General features: G+C 38.5%; 1 protein-coding gene across 6 annotated transcripts in view; it reads left to right on the top strand.

The window, feature by feature from the left end:
• RIMBP2 (RIMS binding protein 2) overlaps positions 1–17,992 on the top strand; it is a 112,246-nt gene that overhangs the window by 80,107 nt on the left and 14,147 nt on the right. For 3 of the 6 annotated variants that reach the window (XM_048964618.1, XM_048964619.1, XM_048964623.1), the window contains 9 exons: positions 357–466; positions 878–1,687; positions 4,431–4,582; positions 4,920–5,387; positions 5,845–5,994; positions 8,973–9,131; positions 11,744–12,475; positions 14,198–14,315; positions 17,095–17,241. In XM_048964618.1, the coding sequence (XP_048820575.1) occupies positions 357–466; positions 878–1,687; positions 4,431–4,582; positions 4,920–5,387; positions 5,845–5,994; positions 8,973–9,131; positions 11,744–12,475; positions 14,198–14,315; positions 17,095–17,241 (2,846 nt within the window). The remainder of the gene's footprint in view (positions 1–356; positions 467–877; positions 1,688–4,430; positions 4,583–4,919; positions 5,388–5,844; positions 5,995–8,972; positions 9,132–11,743; positions 12,476–14,197; positions 14,316–17,094; positions 17,242–17,992) is intronic. The other 3 variants (XM_048964620.1, XM_048964621.1, XM_048964622.1) reach the window with 1 other exon arrangement.

Here is a 17,992-nt window from a genome sequence, read left to right as displayed (position 1 = left end):
AACCCAAGTGCGAGAACATTTTTAGCAGTGAAGTTTTGGCAGGTGGATCTACAATCTATGTCCCTGCTTTCTTTGAGCACTCTTTGAGTAGTTAAGTAACAGGCTGCAGCTATTCACACTAGTAAAGGGAGAAGATAAGGACTGGAAGAGACCTCCCGAGTGATATCTCCTTAATTCACTTTTCAGAATGGAAACTTAGGCCAGGGTTATATATTAAAAAAAAAAAAAAAAAAAAAAAAAAAGACTGAATTACCATCTAAGGTAGCCTTAGAACTGTACACCTTTTTCATGTTAGTATCTAGTTATGTGGGGGTTGTAAGTATACATGCATGTTTTTCATCTGTACTTCTTTGCAGCTACAACCCTTTTGATGGACCAAATGAAAATCCAGAAGCAGAGCTCCCTCTTACAGCAGGAAAGTACCTTTATGTGTATGGAGATATGGATGAAGATGGCTTTTATGAAGGTAGGTTTTTGAATCTGTGTATTCATGCTAATTGATGCAGATTTAAATCAGTTCACCTGTCAAACACCCTCCCTGTGCTCTCCTTCATCTACTATCAAATCAGTTGCTAAAATTAGCCGTATCATCATTATGTTAATTAACAGAGTTTCTGTACCAACAAAGCCGCTCTTTGCAGGCAGAGCTAACTATAAGACATTTTATATTGCCAGCTTTTCCTGCTTGGTAGATTTAAGGTGACAAGAAAGCTTACTGGCAGTTCTGGGTTTTTGCTACACTAAATTTTTACTTTGTCAAACTCCAAATGCTGTTCTTGTACAGTTTTCACCTCTATCTTATCCACTTACCACAGGACATTAACATGCAAGGGCTGTGCTCCTCAAGGACTTCAGTGACATTTTTCTTTCTCACCAGGGGAGCTTCTAGATGGACAGAGAGGACTGGTCCCTTCGAATTTTGTGGATTTTGTTCAAGACAATGAGACCCGTTTATCGAGCACATTAAGCAGTGAACAAGATCAGAATTTCATCAACCATTCGGGTTCTACTTTGGAAGGAGATATCCTGGAGATAAGTCCACCAAGTCACATAGACTCTAGCGTAATCAGCAACGGTGCAGGGACTCTGGATGTGAACATTGATGAAATTGGAGAAGACATTGTGCCTTATCCTAGAAAAATCACCCTTATTAAACAACTAGCCAAAAGTGTCATTGTGGGCTGGGAGCCGCCAGTAGTGCCACCCGGATGGGGAACCATTAACAGCTATAATGTTCTGGTTGACAAAGAAGTACGGATGAACATAGCCTTGGGAAGCAGAACGAAAGCTCTTATAGAAAAGCTTAACATTTCTACTTGTACATACCGCATCTCAATTCAGAGCATTACAAATAAGGGTAACTCAGATGAACTGCAGTGCACTTTGTTAGTTGGGAAGGACGTCGTTGTAGCCCCCTCTAATCTCAAAGTGGACAACATAACCCAGATTTCTGCTGAGCTGTCCTGGCTCCCTACAAATAGTAATTACAGTCATGTCATTTTTCTTAATGAAGAAGAGTTTGACATTGTCAAAGCTGCTAGCTACAAGTACCATTTTTTTAATTTGAAACCCAATATGGCCTACAAGGTGAAAGTCATGGCAAAGCCCCACCAGATGCCCTGGCAGCTTCCCCTAGAACAACGAGAAAAAAAAGAAGCCTTTGTGGAATTTTCTACGTTGCCAGCAGGTTTGGTATCTTTCTCCCTAACTCTCCAGTTATGTTTCTGTAAAAATTCCAGATAAAATAGCCTACCCTTTGCTTTATGCTGTAATCAGTGTCGCTTTCATGAACAGGCTGTGGACTATTCGATTGCTTAATGGTACCTATGACTCATTCCTCTCCTGTATTACTCCCCTTCTTGTTCCTTGGTACGTTTTGGGAAGATAAGTTAGAGAAAGACATGCAGAACATCATCACATGCTAGAATGTATTTATCAGAATAATCTCGACTTGTTTTTAATTAGTTTAGTTATAGTAGTTCTGGTAGCAATTTATTTTTGTTCGTATGGACAGCTCTGGGTAGAAACAATTATTATTCTAGCATGTTATTTGTGTATCCAGATGCACTTTTTATGGAGATGATCCATTTCTTCCCTGGAATAGAAAGCAGTATAGATAGCTTAGAGGATCACAGTGATTTAGGGGTGATACAGATGAGTTTTGGTTGTGTGGTTGTAATCACAGGTACAATTTGAATTTGTGGAGGTAGTGAATCGGTTGTGTTTTGAAAAGTCAGGGCCTTTTTTTTCCCACCTTGCTTTTACATTAGAGATGTAGATAAATTATGAGTCTTCTCCCAGTGAACTGTGATGTAACATCGAAGACTAGAGCTGAAATAGTGTACTACATTGAAAGGGTAATGTCATGATTTTGGAATGTATGGTAATACCTAAAGATATGAACACCTCTTCTTATAGACTTGTCTAATCAAAGACAATTAGGACATTTACTTTATATTCATACTTCTAGAGCACTGAATGCCCCTGAAACAGAGACAGTCAAGCACAAGTGACTCCTGGCAAGTGAAATTCCAATGACATCTACAGTGCAGTGTGTTGATTGACTCCCTGCTGGGATTCAATTCCAGCAAGGAAGCAGGAATTATTTCTGGCCTCTTCCTTGGGTTGAGTGACTTACATGTAAGGACACATGCAGGACAGTTGGTTGAACTGAGAGAAGGAATTAAGCTTGTATGTTTTGTATTTGGGCATTTACTGTTTTGATTTCAGTCATTTCAGTGGGATAAGTGGTGATACTATTGCAGCATCTGCTAGGAGGAGAGCATTTTAAACTTTGTACCTGGGAGATGTTGCCTGTACAGTGAATTAAATTTGTTTGACTTCTTTGTTATTTGGGAAATGCCTATCGAGTGAGATTTTTTCAGGCCAAACTCTTAAGAGTCTTTAACTCCCTCTAGTTGCTGAAGCATGCTAAAGCAATAATGACATGTTCTCTGTTGAGATGCATTGCATTTTATTAAACCAATCTCTGTTACAGGCTACAGAGGTAGAAATAAATTCTCTGGAGATTGTTTGTTTGAGAGAATGGAAGAAAGGTGTCGTCTCCTACAAAAGCAGATGAATGTCACTGACAGAGACAAGATACTGGAACAGATCAGTTGCCTTCTTCCTGTAAACTGAAGAATTATGCTGAATTGCTAATACAGGCTGTCAGCAAAATAGGGAAGATGAAACTGGCTCCTAATTCAAAATCTTATCTTGGGAAAAAAGTCGGTTAGGTTAGATTTACTGCTTTGGTCTTGCTAGTTAAAAATACACTAGGTGCAATGGATGTTATAGGGAAAAAAATCATGTTCTGCCTATGGTGTCCTGAACATGACCAGAATTTTATTTCCAAGCATGAAAGGCAGTGATAACAAACCACTGAAATGCACTGATGGTTTTCCAGTGTATCTGGAGGATGAGGCTTGTTTGATATTTACACTTGTATGATGATCTGTTTGGCAGCAGTGAATGCACGCAGAATATTTGTAACTTTCTGTCTCAGTAGATGAATAGAAATTGGAGGTGCTTTGTTCACTGGAAAAAGCAAACTCTCAGCTGCTAAGGTTTGTGTTCTCCCAGCTTTTACCCAGGTGTGGCTGCAGCTGAAACCTCCTTCGGAAATGTTTTATCATGAAGCACTTCCCAGTGTTTGATTGTTAAATAACAGAACAGGATGCCTGAAATATTCATGAACTAATAAACTATGATGTTTCACTTTGGTTCCTGTCCAAAGTAGAGCTATTTATAGTAGCTTGATAACGTCTTTTAATTAAGGATGTACTTGGTGTACTATTTCTCTAATGTATGCTAAATGCCTTAAAAAGTTAGTAGATATATATTTTTCTTCAGTGCAGATAAAAGATGTTGAATCCAGTTGTCTTTAACTAACATCTGCTGATTGAAAAGGTTCCAGTTCTGCCTTGCATCCAGTGCACCTTAGTGTCACTGTGCTTCTGACCTGTGGATCTTGACTTGGAGGCACTGATGGTCACTGATGGAAGCAGAATTCCAAAGTCATTTCTGTGAATGCCACATGCATTCAGTGCAAAGATACCAAAACGTCACTTGCTGTCACTTGCAGCCATTTTTCATTAACAGTGTCATTCTGGGTGCCTTTTTCCTCACATTTGTCTATTAACATTTCTGTTCAAAGTAAGTAGCAGTTATGCAGCCTGGTGGGATAAAAATTGGAGCAAAGTGCAACGCAATTGCAAACTATGTTGTAAATGGAGCTTAGCTAATGTCTGTAAGGCCCAGGATCAGTTCATGTTGAGTGTACGCTTATGTTTTTACACTGTAACTTAGCAATGATACTTTGTCTTCTTGAAAAAAATAAGTGCTTTGAGGTCTGTAGTTTCCAACTCTCAAACTGATCTACAGACTCCAGTCTAAGGCTCGGTGATGACCAGTCTTGCATGTCTTAGGTCCTCCAGCTCCACCTCAAGATGTTACTGTCCGGGCCGGGTCCACCCAAGCAACCATACAGGTGTCCTGGAAGCCACCAGCCCTGACAGCAACAGGGACCTCCCACGGTGCCAATGTCACAGGCTATGGTGTTTATGCAAAAGGTCAACGGGTGAGTTCCAGCATTACAGGTACCATCTGCGTTAGGTGAATTTCTGCTGGCAGGCAAAGGTGGCAATAAATGTGTGATGGCACTTCAATGTCTGCTATGCTTTCTTGCTTTTTATCAGTACTTGTTCTTTTGTTTGTGCTATTTGATCATTAGCACCCTTTCTGTACGCATTTCAGCTTTTGGACAGAAGAGTTGGAAAGAATTAAGAAGACTGGTGCTAATTGTTGCGGTGCCCTAACTTTCACTCCATGTTAAAACGTTGAAGGCTCTTCATCAGTGTGGTTGAAGGGAGGGTAACATATCTTCATGCTAGTATGTTGCTTATTTGTGTACACAGGTGGCAGAGGTGGTCTTTCCAACAGCAGAGAACACGTTGGTGGAGCTAATGAGACTAAGAAGTCTTGAAGCAAAGGAAGTTACTGTTCGAACACTCTCTGCACAAGGGGAATCAGTGGACTCTTCTGTTGCTGCCATTCCATCTGACCTACTGGTGCCTCCATCCCCTCTCCCCAGAACCGCTCCCAAATCTAAGCCATTAGCAAGTGCCGGAGCCCCAGAAACCAAAGAAGAACATTTAGGTCCACATGTAAAAATAGATGAGTCATGGGAGCAGACTCGTTCAGCATCCCCTGTTCATGGGCACACACTTGAACCACCTGTCCCTAACTTTCACAGCTCGCTTCAGGGGAGAAGATCTCCATCGCCTAACCGAATACTCCCTCAACCTCAAGGCACACCTGTCCCAAACACTGTTGCAAAAGCCATGGCAAGAGAAGCTGCGCAGCGAGTTGCAGAGAGCAATAGGGTAAAGACCAACTTTTTTCTTGCAGCTTTTAGGGCTTGCTTTATTCATTGTAGAGCTTTGCATCAACTATACTTTTTTTTGTAGTATGAACCTTACTTAGCTTCTGATAAATTCCCAGACCTGAAGATCAGTGTTTTGAGAAGCTGTATATTAAAATTCTGTTGTATCTTCAGCAAATATGCCTTTAACCATACAGAGCATTGATCAACCTTTGACCAACAGTAGAAGCTTCATAACTGTACTAGAAATGTTTCCAGAAAATAATTCTGGGAGGGTTAGGGGAAGAATGGGGAGGAAGCCTTTCCTAAAAGGTTAGTCAGGAAAACTAACACTGCTTTAAACCATGAGCATATGAAAGCGTTGTGCTCGTGAGTTTTTATGCCTTATTTAGCCATTTCTCCATTGTTTGCAAGATGAAGTCATCTTTACAATTTTCCATTTTTTGTTGGTTTGATAGATGGAGAGGAGGAGTGTTTTTAGTGAAAGGAGCAATGCAGCACAGTACGCTAACTCAGATGATGAGGAAGATGGATATGATTCTCCTAATGTCAAAAGGAGGGGGGCTTCAGTTGATGATTTCTTGAAAGGATCAGAACTTGGAAAGCAAGTGAGTAACCTGGTCTTTTTATTGTGTTGGTTATTTAATATTACATGAGTTATTTTGTGAAGCTCGGCATGATCTTCAGGGCAACTAATTATTGTAACCATACTGGTATAATTGTGTGGCAACAGATTAATGTCCTGTTACTGCTGCATTAGACTTTCTGATGAGAACTGAGTGCTTGGTACCATGTATCTATAGACTGTTACACTACACAGCTGTTTAAGTACTGGAAATGCTTTTTAAAAAAAAAATGTCACATTTGGGCTCTGGGATTTGGGATTTGTGCGTTATTATTGTGTATGAAAGAATGCTGTAATGTTTTGGGGGGAAAGAACGGAAAGAGGGAAGGATTTTTTAAAGCCATAACCTGTAATGCTAATTAGCAGAAAATTATATATACTTAGGGAAGGATGCTGTAAGGAATAGAAAGATGTAGCAAAAGAATTTTCCACATCTGTGCAGCTTTTAGTTTGATCCAACTCGAAAAAAATCAAGAAGTGATTTCATAAGTTACTTTCAAGGGAGTTGTAAATCCTAGCTAGATGCTTTCTTGTGTCTTGGGATGGCTGAAGAATCTTGCTAGCCAGACATCTGACTTCACATTTTGAAGGCTCTGAGCAGTGCCTTTCTTTGTACCACTTCTAAAACCTTGTGGAGTTTTGGTTCAGCTCATCACAGAAGCTCAATTATTTATTTATGTACAAACATTGCTCCAAATCTCAGGTGTTCCAAATCTGGAGCTTGAGGATTTCATTTAGTGTCATCTTTACATGGAGTGGTTTCCTTTTTTTTTTTTTTTTTTTAAGATATCCAATCATGCTATGCTTACAAAATGTGTTCACGAGTGAGACGCATCTTTACATCTGTATACAATTAAAATGGTTCTAGATGCAAAGAGACCAAGATTTTTTATCAGGCCTAGTGATCTCACTAAGAAGGCTCAGTGTAAACTGTGTAGAGTGTTTGTAGTGGGACAAAGATAAAATTAGGGCTTTTTATGTTAACAAATATATGTATCTTTGTACTTGACCAAGTTAAACAAACTTGGGTAAATCTACTGTAAGCATACTAAGTTGCTGCAAGTAGACCTTGGATCATCCAAAGATTATTTGGAATGTGTCTGCTTTACTGAGCTCTAAAAACCAATGCAGACAGCTTGGATATGAACATTTAAAGTCAGGGAACCCTTAGATTTATGTTCTTTGAAGCCTAAAGAGATTAAACTTTGCTATCTACTAGTTATGTCCTCAAGGCCAGATTTGAAATCTATCTGGCTTCAAGCCTTCTCAGATATAATTAGAATTTTGTGTGTGTGTGTGTGTGTGTGTGAGGCTGAAAGAATTCCTCATCGCTTTAAACACTAAAAATGTGCTCTGAGGAACAGCAGCCAGATTATATCTTGTGAAACAGCTGCAGTGTGTTAAGTGCAAATTGATTATTAAACGTTTGCAGCTTAGTGAGATACACCTATTTGAAGTTTAATTGCTCATTTACGTTGTTTATGAAAGATCACTTTTACCGTGCGGTTTGTTAGTAAAGAAATAATTGGAAAAAATGGAGAGATGTAATCCGTGGTGGTTTTCTCCATAAGAAATTATTAGTTTGATATTTTTATTGTAATGCCTTTGTGCTGGTGGTATCTTCAAGAATTGCTATTCTGTATTCTGATCTGTAATCAAATGTCTCAGGCTTTGTATCAGTTTACTTGCCTTAATTTATAGATGAGTGGAAAAAAACACCTGCAGATAGATGCAAGTGTTGTTAAGGTTTTTCTTCAAGTGTTTGATGAGCATTAGATATGGCCACTCATGGAGATCCTTCACGTTTGGTGTTTTGTGTTTTGGAGGTGGAAATATAGATTTTAAGCTCCTCAGTTTGAAAATGTCCCATGAGGAAGGGTAGCATGGATCAGAGATCTGAAACAGTTCAGTTATTGCATGTGAAGTTTGTGTGCCCTTTTCCATACAGATTATACAGATACAGATCTTAGGCAGAAGTGCACAATTGTTCCTTATATAATATGTCCTAGTTACATTTCATAATTTATTTAATCTAGTGCTTGTATTAAAAGATTTCTTTAAATAATTGGGTGGCTGTTTAGCAGGACTCTACTGTTGTTAGTAGCACACTAGATAAGCTGTGGAGGCAACTTGCTAGGTGTGATGGTCCAAGCAAGCATGGATTTATTGCAGCAGTACTGGCATTTGATAATCTGTGAGAGTTTTTTATTTTATTTTGTGATCTCAAGATGTTTTACTGCAGACATTCAGCTTCATTTTAAAATGTATCCTTGGAAATACAATGAGTTTAGTTTATGATCTGGTTTGTTGGACATAGCACTCTGGCTAAGCAGGAATTAAACCAAGGCCACACCTACTTAACAGTTTAGTAGCAATTTAGTGAGACATATATTTTCCTCTTTATCTTCCATCTCATTGGAACTTAAAACATTCAAACTAGTTATAAAAGGCCATTACAACTGTAGCCAGTCCGTTCCTGCAATGTTTAACAGAATGAAAGCTTCAAATTCCATCAGCTAGCTATATTATACAATGATGGTAACATGCTGCAATAATTAAGTGCTGATCACTTTTAAATCATTATGTGATGTAACAAACAGCTGTGAAGAACAGATGATATGTGAATTATCCTAGGGCTTTTACAATTTGGTCAGCAAGTCTACTGATGCATGAAGGACCTCTTTAATGGAATTTCATCAGGACTAAAGCTAGATTTGATGCTCTGAATGCATCTTTTTGGATCACCTATGGATTTGAGACTGGGTTTCTTGAATTAAATGGGAGTATAAATGAAAAAAAAGGTTTTATTCATAAAACAAAAGAGCAACCTGCATGATGTCATTTACATGCGGTATTACTATGATGTTCAAACCAAGGAAGTACTTCTGGTCCTCATAGGTGGTTCACAAGGAATTTTAATTTCAGTCATTAAAGATTTTTCTTTCTCATTCTGCTGAATAGCCTCACTATTGCCACGGCGAAGACTACCATACAGAGAGCAGCAGAGGTTCTGATTTGTCTGATATTATGGAGGAAGACGAGGAAGAGCTGTACTCTGAAATGCAGCTGGAGGATGGAGGAAGACGGCGAGTCAGTTTGACTTCACACAATGCACTTAAGGTAAGTGTGACTGCAGGGAAACCTTAAGAGTACCTCCGTGGTTTTTTTCTTCCTTCAAAGCACTTTTTCAGTCAATTATGGATTTTGAAGATAATTGAAGATTTGTTGGATATCTACTCTTGTAGCTAGTTGACTGTTTTTCTATATGAAATTGTGGAAGTTGCAGTTTTTGCTCTGTATCTGGGATCTTTTTCCTTGTTTATATGACAATATATTGCAAGTACTACTCAAATAACGAGTTGATTATATAAACATGCATACCTATAGGGGGAAAAAAAATCCACCTACAACAATTTAGGCTTTTCATATCAGATGTGTTTTTTCCTATTCTCAGTGCCATCTCTTTCTCTGACTCCGAAGCACACTTGTAAGAAGGAGATTTGGGGTAATTAAGGAATCACCAAACAGGAAATAAGTGTCAGAAATTCCGTTTTAAAACTGTATAAGAATATTAATCATGAAAGACAACAATTAGAGTATATGTAGAACACAGAGCTTACTGAATGCAGAGCGTGCATTTCCCATAGTATGTCTGCTCGTGTAAACTGTATTTGCTTTTTATGTGTATATCGATTACACTAAATTCTTCTCTTAGCAAGCTGGATAACCTGAATGATAAGGAAAACCACAGGTGGATTTTTCTTCTAGTATTTAGTTGTTTAACAAAAAAACAGTGCTATTTTCACACACATAAAAGAATTGACCATCGAAACTGCTTTCATGTACTGTAAACTCAGCCCTTCTATTCTGACACTATCTGGAATGAGAGGGGTACTTTTTCAAAACAAAGCTAATGGGTGTTTCAGTTTTTCTGCTATCATAAAGGTTGAATCTGAAATCCTTCTGCATGCTGCTTCTGACCCTTCCTCTAGAGAAAAAGTAAATTGTCCTCAGACTGTTCTTGTGATTCATGCTTCAGAAATGATACCTATTCCTTAGTTTTATGATAGCATCGCTAGTTTTTGATATCTAACCAGGCCCTTAATTGGTGTGATAAGTCATTCTAGACATTTTGAATTCTGCTGGCATACCTCTGTTTATGTTGTGGTCTATGTGGAAGGTGTGGTGCTTAATCTGCAGAAGCAGAACTCAGAGTGTGAGTGCTTCCTGGGGAAGGGCTCATGGATGTCGGAGTCCCACGTGGAGAATATTACCCACTGTATTGTTAGGGTTTTGGATACATGCTTCACGTCAGATTCTGATCCCAAAGTGCTCAGTAATTTCCCCTTCTTTCACGAGATCCAATTTTGCTTTTCAGCAGCAGTAGTTAGTTAACAGCAACAAAAAAAAGCATATTTACTAGGTTTTCCACAGTGTAAACAGGTTTGTGTTCCTCTTGCATCTGAAAGTATGCCAACCATGCACTTTCAGCTGTAATTATTTTCTCCTAAGGAAATAGATATTCTCAAGTAACAAGAAAATGTTTTGCATGCAGGTAAATACTTGCTTTATTGTGAGATTGTTATTTCCTCCAGTGGTTCCTTAAAACAAAGGCAGGTGTCAGTAATAAAGGGAAGACTGAGCTAACTTACCAGATCTGAGTATTCTAAAATGAGGAATACTTGAACTCAGACAAAACTTCCTGCTCATATCTATTGACTTTTTCGTATTTCTATGGCAGTTTGTCATAAAAGTTTCATGGGACTGATGCACGTTTATAACTTAAGACAGATCAGACATACATTGTCTCTCCTTGGAGTCCAGCAAAGATGCTACACAGGTTTCTTCTGTCCCACCAACATGTGTTTAGTGTAATTACAACACAAAAATGTCAAAAGCATTATTGTGTTCAGAATGCTTATTTTATTCAAGATGGGATAGTTTGTACCCACTTCTGGTATAAACAGAGACTTTTACTTAGTTCTGCTAACAGGCTGATTTTCAAATACTGGCTTTATCAAGCAGGTACAAGATTATAATGGGAGATTTGAGGACAGTGCCAGACCAAGGGGCATCAGAGAGCAGCCAGCTTCTCTGGCTTCTTTCTCTGGAAGCCAAGCTTTGAAAATGATGCTTTTTTTAATTTTTTTTTTTTTTTTTAATTTTCTAAAGGAATCTAAAGCTTCTTTAATGATGTTTGCAGAATTTCTCTACTGTGGCAGGAGTTCTAGGGATATTTGGTACTAATATAGGATAATATAATAGATGCAAAGCAAGAAAGCTTGTTAGAACAGAATTTTCATTCTCAGATATGGGTTCTGGCTACAAAGAAAAATTAAATTCCAATTTGTCATGTGGTAAGGATCATACTCAGCACTAGTGCCATGTTTTAATGCCATTCTCATTCACCATGCTGGAATCTGTATGCAGCTTCTGTTGCTTTGTTTTAGATGCATGGGTTTGTTCTCGTTAGAGCATCGCTCAGTTGTTTGTACTGACTCCTCGTGGTATCTGACACACAGAAACTTTCTTAATCATGTCTTTATTTTTCACAGATTCTCATTCAAAGCATGACATCCTTTTCACTTAATAAGCTGCATGTCTTATGTTTGCCATTGCTCTAAGACTAATTCTGTCTTTATTTTTCTTTTCTTCTCCCTTTTCCCTCCCATTTTATTTTTGTCACACACTCTTTATTCCCTCTCTGGTTTTTAACATTACATAATCTTAAGGAGTGCAATAAGAATAAGACCACTGACGCCACTTTTTTGGAACAGCCTGACTTTTCACAGCAGATACATCACAGTAAAAAGCTGTTCAGTATTCCAGAAGTAGCTGAAGAGGATGGTGAATACTCTGAACTGCTGTACAAGCAGGGTTTAGGTATGCCCTATAAAAAGAAATCCACAATAGCTAGAGACTCTAGACCACCTAGGCCCTACAATCAAGATCAGCAGCACAACTTCTGGTACCCAGCCAAGCACAGAATTTCAGACATGGAGGATTTTGCTGCAGATGACAAAGGATGCAAATATAGCCGGTCCTTATCAAGAAGCCCAGACAGTGGACTGGACTGTGGAAGTGAAGAAGAGGAATCTCGTTTTACGTTCAGATACACTTGCGATTCAGTTTCTGCCAGTGTTGCATCTAGCTGTTGTGCAGACACTGCTGATTGTTCCTGCAGGAAAAGCATGAGGCCATTGCTTGCTCGCAGGAAAACTTTAACAAGGCAAACCAGCATTGAAGAAGATTTTGGTGACTTGGGATCTTCCTTTGTAGAGCCCAGGAGTGAACAGGTCAAGTCCAGTTACGAGAAAAAGTATGAGACTCAGAAATGTAATAGACCAGATAATTTGTCCAATGAAGATGTTCAGGGAGGCTGGAAGAACGACTTAAAAATGGCTGACTCTAGGGCAGCTGGTCCTCTTGCAAAGTCATCCCACAGAGATGCAGAAGACTCTTTGGTGTGTGAAGTAAATCTTCCTTCTAACATCTGCTTGCCAAATCAGTTTTCTTTCTCTTGTATTTTTTTCTGTTGGTTTTGTTTTGTGGGGTTTTTTTTCTGAATTAATTTTTAGAGTCCATCCTTTGGACCTGTCTGCTGCATTTTTCCCATTTTTTTCCTCCCCATTCATTTTTGTTTATTATTCTGCGTTTTGCTTTACAGTCATCTTTTATGTCATGCTAAAATCAGTTTAATTTGCTTTACAACAATTTTCCCACAGAAAAAATTACAATAATGGCTGCTTTTATTAAAGGACAACTGAATCTAAATTTTAATTAAGGGTTAGCTGAACTACAATTTTTCCCAAAGAATGTTTTACTTTATTTTGCCCATCTAAATGTTGCTTTAAAAAAAAAAAAAAAAAAAAAAAAAAAAAAAAAAAAAAAAAAAAAAAACCACTGCATTTTAACTGGAAAAATATTTCATCAGTAATTTTTATTTTAAATATCTCAAAGAATCCATTTCATCATATTCTTTTTGTTCATCTCACTCACTGAATTTTGAGGATATGCTCTTTATCATGAATCATCTGTGGACAATCAAGACTCCCCAGTGTAACAGTGACCCACGTTTGTTGAGTCACAGGTTTCATCATATTTCCATTTCCTCCCTTCTCTCTGCGCTGTTGCCACTTCGACTTCCTTTTTAGATCATCTCTTCTTGCCTTTGAAGTTGCAGTCTGCATCTCTGCATGAGAATGCAGGCAAACAGCTTCTTCGAAAGGGAGAGGACAGGGCTGTTCCATATCTTTCAAGGATGCCTCTGTGTAATCCTGCCTAATTGTGTTTCTGTCCATTAGTCTGGCAGTCTCTGTGCTTTTATAGCTGTATCCATAGGCTTCCCAGCTCCCAAAAGTTCAAACAAGTTCTTTGCCCGCCCTGTGTGCAGCAGTCCAGAGTGGAAACCTCAGATCAAGCGTGTTTCATAGAACTGTAGAAATCAGCTGCCTGCTCTTCTAGCCCAGCAGTCTATTCTGAAATGATCCTTAAAAATTTCTCCCATTAAAACCGATCCCCAAGCTGTATTAATCTCAGTGGCTGCATGATGAACTCTGGAGAGCATTAAAATAGTATCATTTCATTATTAAAGTAGCAGTGTTTTCTGCAAGGGTAATGAACAGAGGGAGACAGCTGTGATGTGAGATGAAATGTGTCTACATTCCCTTCTACATGTTTCAAGAACATCTAAAAGGCTTTAACAATCAAAAGCCATTATAGAAAAGCAGCGTGCTCAAAGGCAGAAGGATGTACACTTGTTCACATGCTGCAAACTGGTCAAAGCTGCACAGCTGACAACAAAAAATTGCTTACCTTTTCAGTGCAGTCCAATATCATGAACTCTCGTGACTGGTCGCATGACTCTTCAGGAGGTTATGATGTCATTTTAGCAGCAACAACAAAGGCAAAAGAATGTTTCCAAAATTCTTTTCTTTTCTTTTTGTTCTGATGTGTGACTACTGGTTGCAAAACTGCCATAAATTAGGGAACCATTTTTGCTTTTGCAGGTTTGCCAGGCAACAGTATTTACTTTTCAGCTAACCTTTGAGTTAAAAACTAAGTTTAGTTGCCTTTAGAGCTTTTGCTTCCAAATATGATTGACCTGATTAATGTCCAACCATGTAACCATAATGTTATCATGCATGTAATTTACAAACCTGTTTTTTCTTTTGTTGTTTTTTTAGCTTTTAGGTAATCCATCATCTGCAGGACGGCCTGAAAGGGTGGAGCATGCAGGGCGAAGGTCCTCTCATGGCAGTGCAGTGCCACAAAGGTCTCGACCAATGTTGGTCCCTTCCATTGGTTAGTTGGACAGATTGGTGCATTTCTGTTCTTTGCAGCCTCAGAGTTGGGGAGGCGATCCTTACAAAGGACACTTGTCTTGAGCGATGGGGTGAGATGGAACTAAAAGCTTCTCCATCTAAATACGAGCTAAATATAAGTGCACTAATATAAGTGTCTCATGGGGGCTGAATTGCTAGGCACTGACATCACTGGGATTATTTTCATTGAATTTAATGGGTGTTGCTGGGTGTTGCTTGGGTTAGATGCTGTTAAATCTTACCTAAAAATAATAATAATAATAATAATGCAGGCAGGAATCCCACCAGTAAAATAAATGTACTCATTTGATGATCCATTCAGCCATCCATCTTCCCATTCATCAACCGTCATTTTGCATTTACTTTCCATTTTCTTGACTACTTTTTGGAATTCACCAGGAGAAAATTGAAGCTCTTAAATGTAACAAGTTGGTAGAACTTGCATATGTTTACTATTTTTCATCTCTATTTCTGGCTTATTTATGACTTAAAATTTATTCTGGTGTATACCAGGAAATCCAAAAAGTCGTGCAGAAAAGATAATGGAATCAAGATAATATGGCCAAATACATATTTGTAAAACTTGCACTCTATGCTGACAAATAAGGAACATTCAGACTGAAAAATCGGGAAACACATGCAAAACAAATGCAGCAGGAGTAATGTGAGCTGTGAGCAGAACATTACTCCATGAAGACGTAAAATCAGTCTCGTTCTTGTCCCTAAACCATGCTTTAATTTTTGAACACTGTTCACATCAGCAGCAGGAGCAGAAAGCAGTGTTAGGCAGTTCTCATCTGGCATCTGTGTGGATGAGAGGCATCACCAATGGGGATTATCAGAAGGAAAGAGACTGATCATAAAGGAGTGCTTTTTTTAAAAAAAAATACTGAATGATTTTCCCTTTGTATGAGCTTACACTAAAATGCCAGTGCTGTCAAAAAATAAAAAAATAAAAGCAAAATCCCCTTATTGGGCACAATTATTTTGATACTTGTTATCAGGAGTTATTATTAGTGCAACTGTAGGTCACAGTACACACAGCTGTAATACAAGAAACTGCCTTAATAGCTGCAGTGTAACAACATGGTTTGTCAGAGGCCTGATTCTCTCCCCACATCCTGCTATAAACCAGGATCATACAGATATTAATGGAATAACTCTGATGTGAAAATGGCATAGAGGAGAATCGGCTCCAGGGAGGCTCCTGTGCTTCTGTTGACAGGCTGCTGTTAGCTGAACCAAACAGCATTCAGATGGTGGTGGTAGGACTGTTAAATTGTCATGTCTTTTTTCTTTCTTGTCCAAAAGCAGCCTTTTTTTTCTTCAAGAGTAAAGATTCTGTTTACATTTGGACTACTTAAGCCAAGTATCTAATTTTTTTATATAAATAGTGAGAGAGTAGGCAGGCTTGTTTGAATTAGTACTTTGGGATTCCTCTTAATTAAAAAATAGGGAAGTAATTTGCCAGAGTTCATTTCTATCAACAAAGTGAGGACACAAATGGCAGCAAGTCATGACTGCTCTTTAGCGGTTCAGTAGCAATCAGTGAGGAGTCAGATAAAGAAATTAATTGCTTATAATCAATCAAACATTATTAAACAGAATCTTAAGTCCTACATTTGTTCTCCTTCAGTGCAACTTAAAGTATAAAAGGCTGAGATATCAAAAGGCCTGACTTCTGACTAAAAAAATTGGCATTTAAAATAGCTGGGAGACATTTCTCACTTCCAGCATCACACTGAAGTAAAATGCTCTGAGAATAGACAAGGGAGATATAATCACTAGGTAAAACTCTACACAAAATTTGCTTCCTAGAAGTTTACTGGACAAAATTGTAGAAGATATGAAATGTCCCAGTTAAATGTATTTAACTCATTGATCAATAAAGCAAGTTAAAATTATGCTGTCCAAAATCATACAGTAGAGGATTGCATAAACTTGAACTAACTTTCAGAACTTCCACTGACACAGAAATTTCCCTTGAATAAGGGCTGCACATAGGATATTGGAAGAATGAAATTACTGTAGTTCTACCATTACAATATGCCAAAGTTTGGACTGCTTAAATATATGAAACTATTTTATTGGCTTCAGTATACTGCTCCAAAATGTGGATCCCAATTGTCTTGGCAGCAGCTTGTTCTTTTACGTGTGTGCCTGGAGCATTTATTCTGCATCACTTACTACAGGAAGTTCTTAAAGCAGCTCTGGAAGGTTACATGAGTGGGAAAGAACTTCAGTGCTATAATATTGTCAGGATTCCAAAGATAAGTATTTAGATTTTCCAAAATGTAAATTATTTGAGGTATTTTCTCCATTAAGCTATAAATACTTTGGATTAGTTATTGTTGAAGGTAGGATTTAAGTAAATTAATTAATTTTTGTTTTTAGGTTGATACTTTAGAAGGTGAAACACAGTTTACAGTGCTCTTGACCTTGCAGATCTGTCAGGTAGGATTATTTGAACCTCGTAATAAAAGATGATTCCTATCCAAAGATCTAACTGATAATATTTACCCTGTTTGAATTTTAAAAAGCACAAAATTTAGAAGCTTTTAAAAAGGAGATACACCTTTCTGTGATTCCCCTGCTGAAGGAGGATCTCTAGAAGCTGAGACGTCTGGCAAAGCTTCCCCAGTGTTTAGCCTTCCTACTCTATGCCAGTCAGAAGCAGGTAGGGCAAAGCCTGCCCACAGGAGCCTCCACAAAGGCAACAGTGCGATATGTTTAATAGATCATTCCCTTTTTCTCCATAGAAATTACAATGGACAGTAACAGTGAAGGCGGGCGGTCTCGGTCAGGTAGTGAGGGAAATATTTCACCTGTAAAAGAAGAAGCTTATTATCGCAGCATTGGTGGACACAAGAAATGGCCTCAGCAGCGTACCTCTGAATATAGATACGGTATGCCGAACATTATTCCTCCTTTGTGACAGACACCTTGTAGAGCTGCGTGTTAACAAGTGCGGTTTCTGTATGACAACATTGCATGCAATGCAGAATGCCAGGGGAATAGCTCTTAAATCCTGTCTGCTGCCAGGTAAGTTCCTCCAACTCAGATGTGAGGGACAAACAGCCCTTAGCTCTCTGTCCCGAAACTGCTGTGCAGCCAGCCACCTTTCCATCCTTGGCTGCGTCCAAGCACACTGCGTTGCATGAACCTTTGTGAAGCTACCTCTGCTGCTACTAATGCCAGTCAGTATCTCCTGCACATACCTGAACAGCCATTCATCAGAATGAGCACGCTTCCATACAGGCTGGAGAGGGTCAGCTGTTATGTCACAACCCAGCATTTGATAATAGGAGAACTGATGGTATTTGTTGCTTCATCAACATAGAAACCATTACATGATCAACAACTCAGTTTTCATAGTTCGTAACTCAGTGAATTGGAGTGTCTTTACATTTAACCTATAAGAGCAGCCTAGGTCATATATAGAATAGGAAACACTTTTTTCTTTATTTCCTCATTTCTGGATGAAGAAAATGGGCCCTGAAAATTTAAGCAAATAGTGATTGACTGTTGAGTCAAAGCAAATAGTGATTGACTGTTCAAAACATGACTTGCTTGCAGTCACCAACTTGTGTAAATCAGTGTCTAGTAATGAATTCAATGCAATGGTGGTAAATTGCAGCAGCTGGGAATCTGGCTGGC

The sequence above is a fragment of the Lagopus muta genome, chromosome 17 (assembly GCF_023343835.1).
Source record: "Lagopus muta isolate bLagMut1 chromosome 17, bLagMut1 primary, whole genome shotgun sequence".
Taxonomy (NCBI): Eukaryota; Metazoa; Chordata; class Aves; order Galliformes; family Phasianidae; genus Lagopus; species Lagopus muta.
This window is presented reverse-complemented; position numbering and strand designations above follow the sequence as displayed.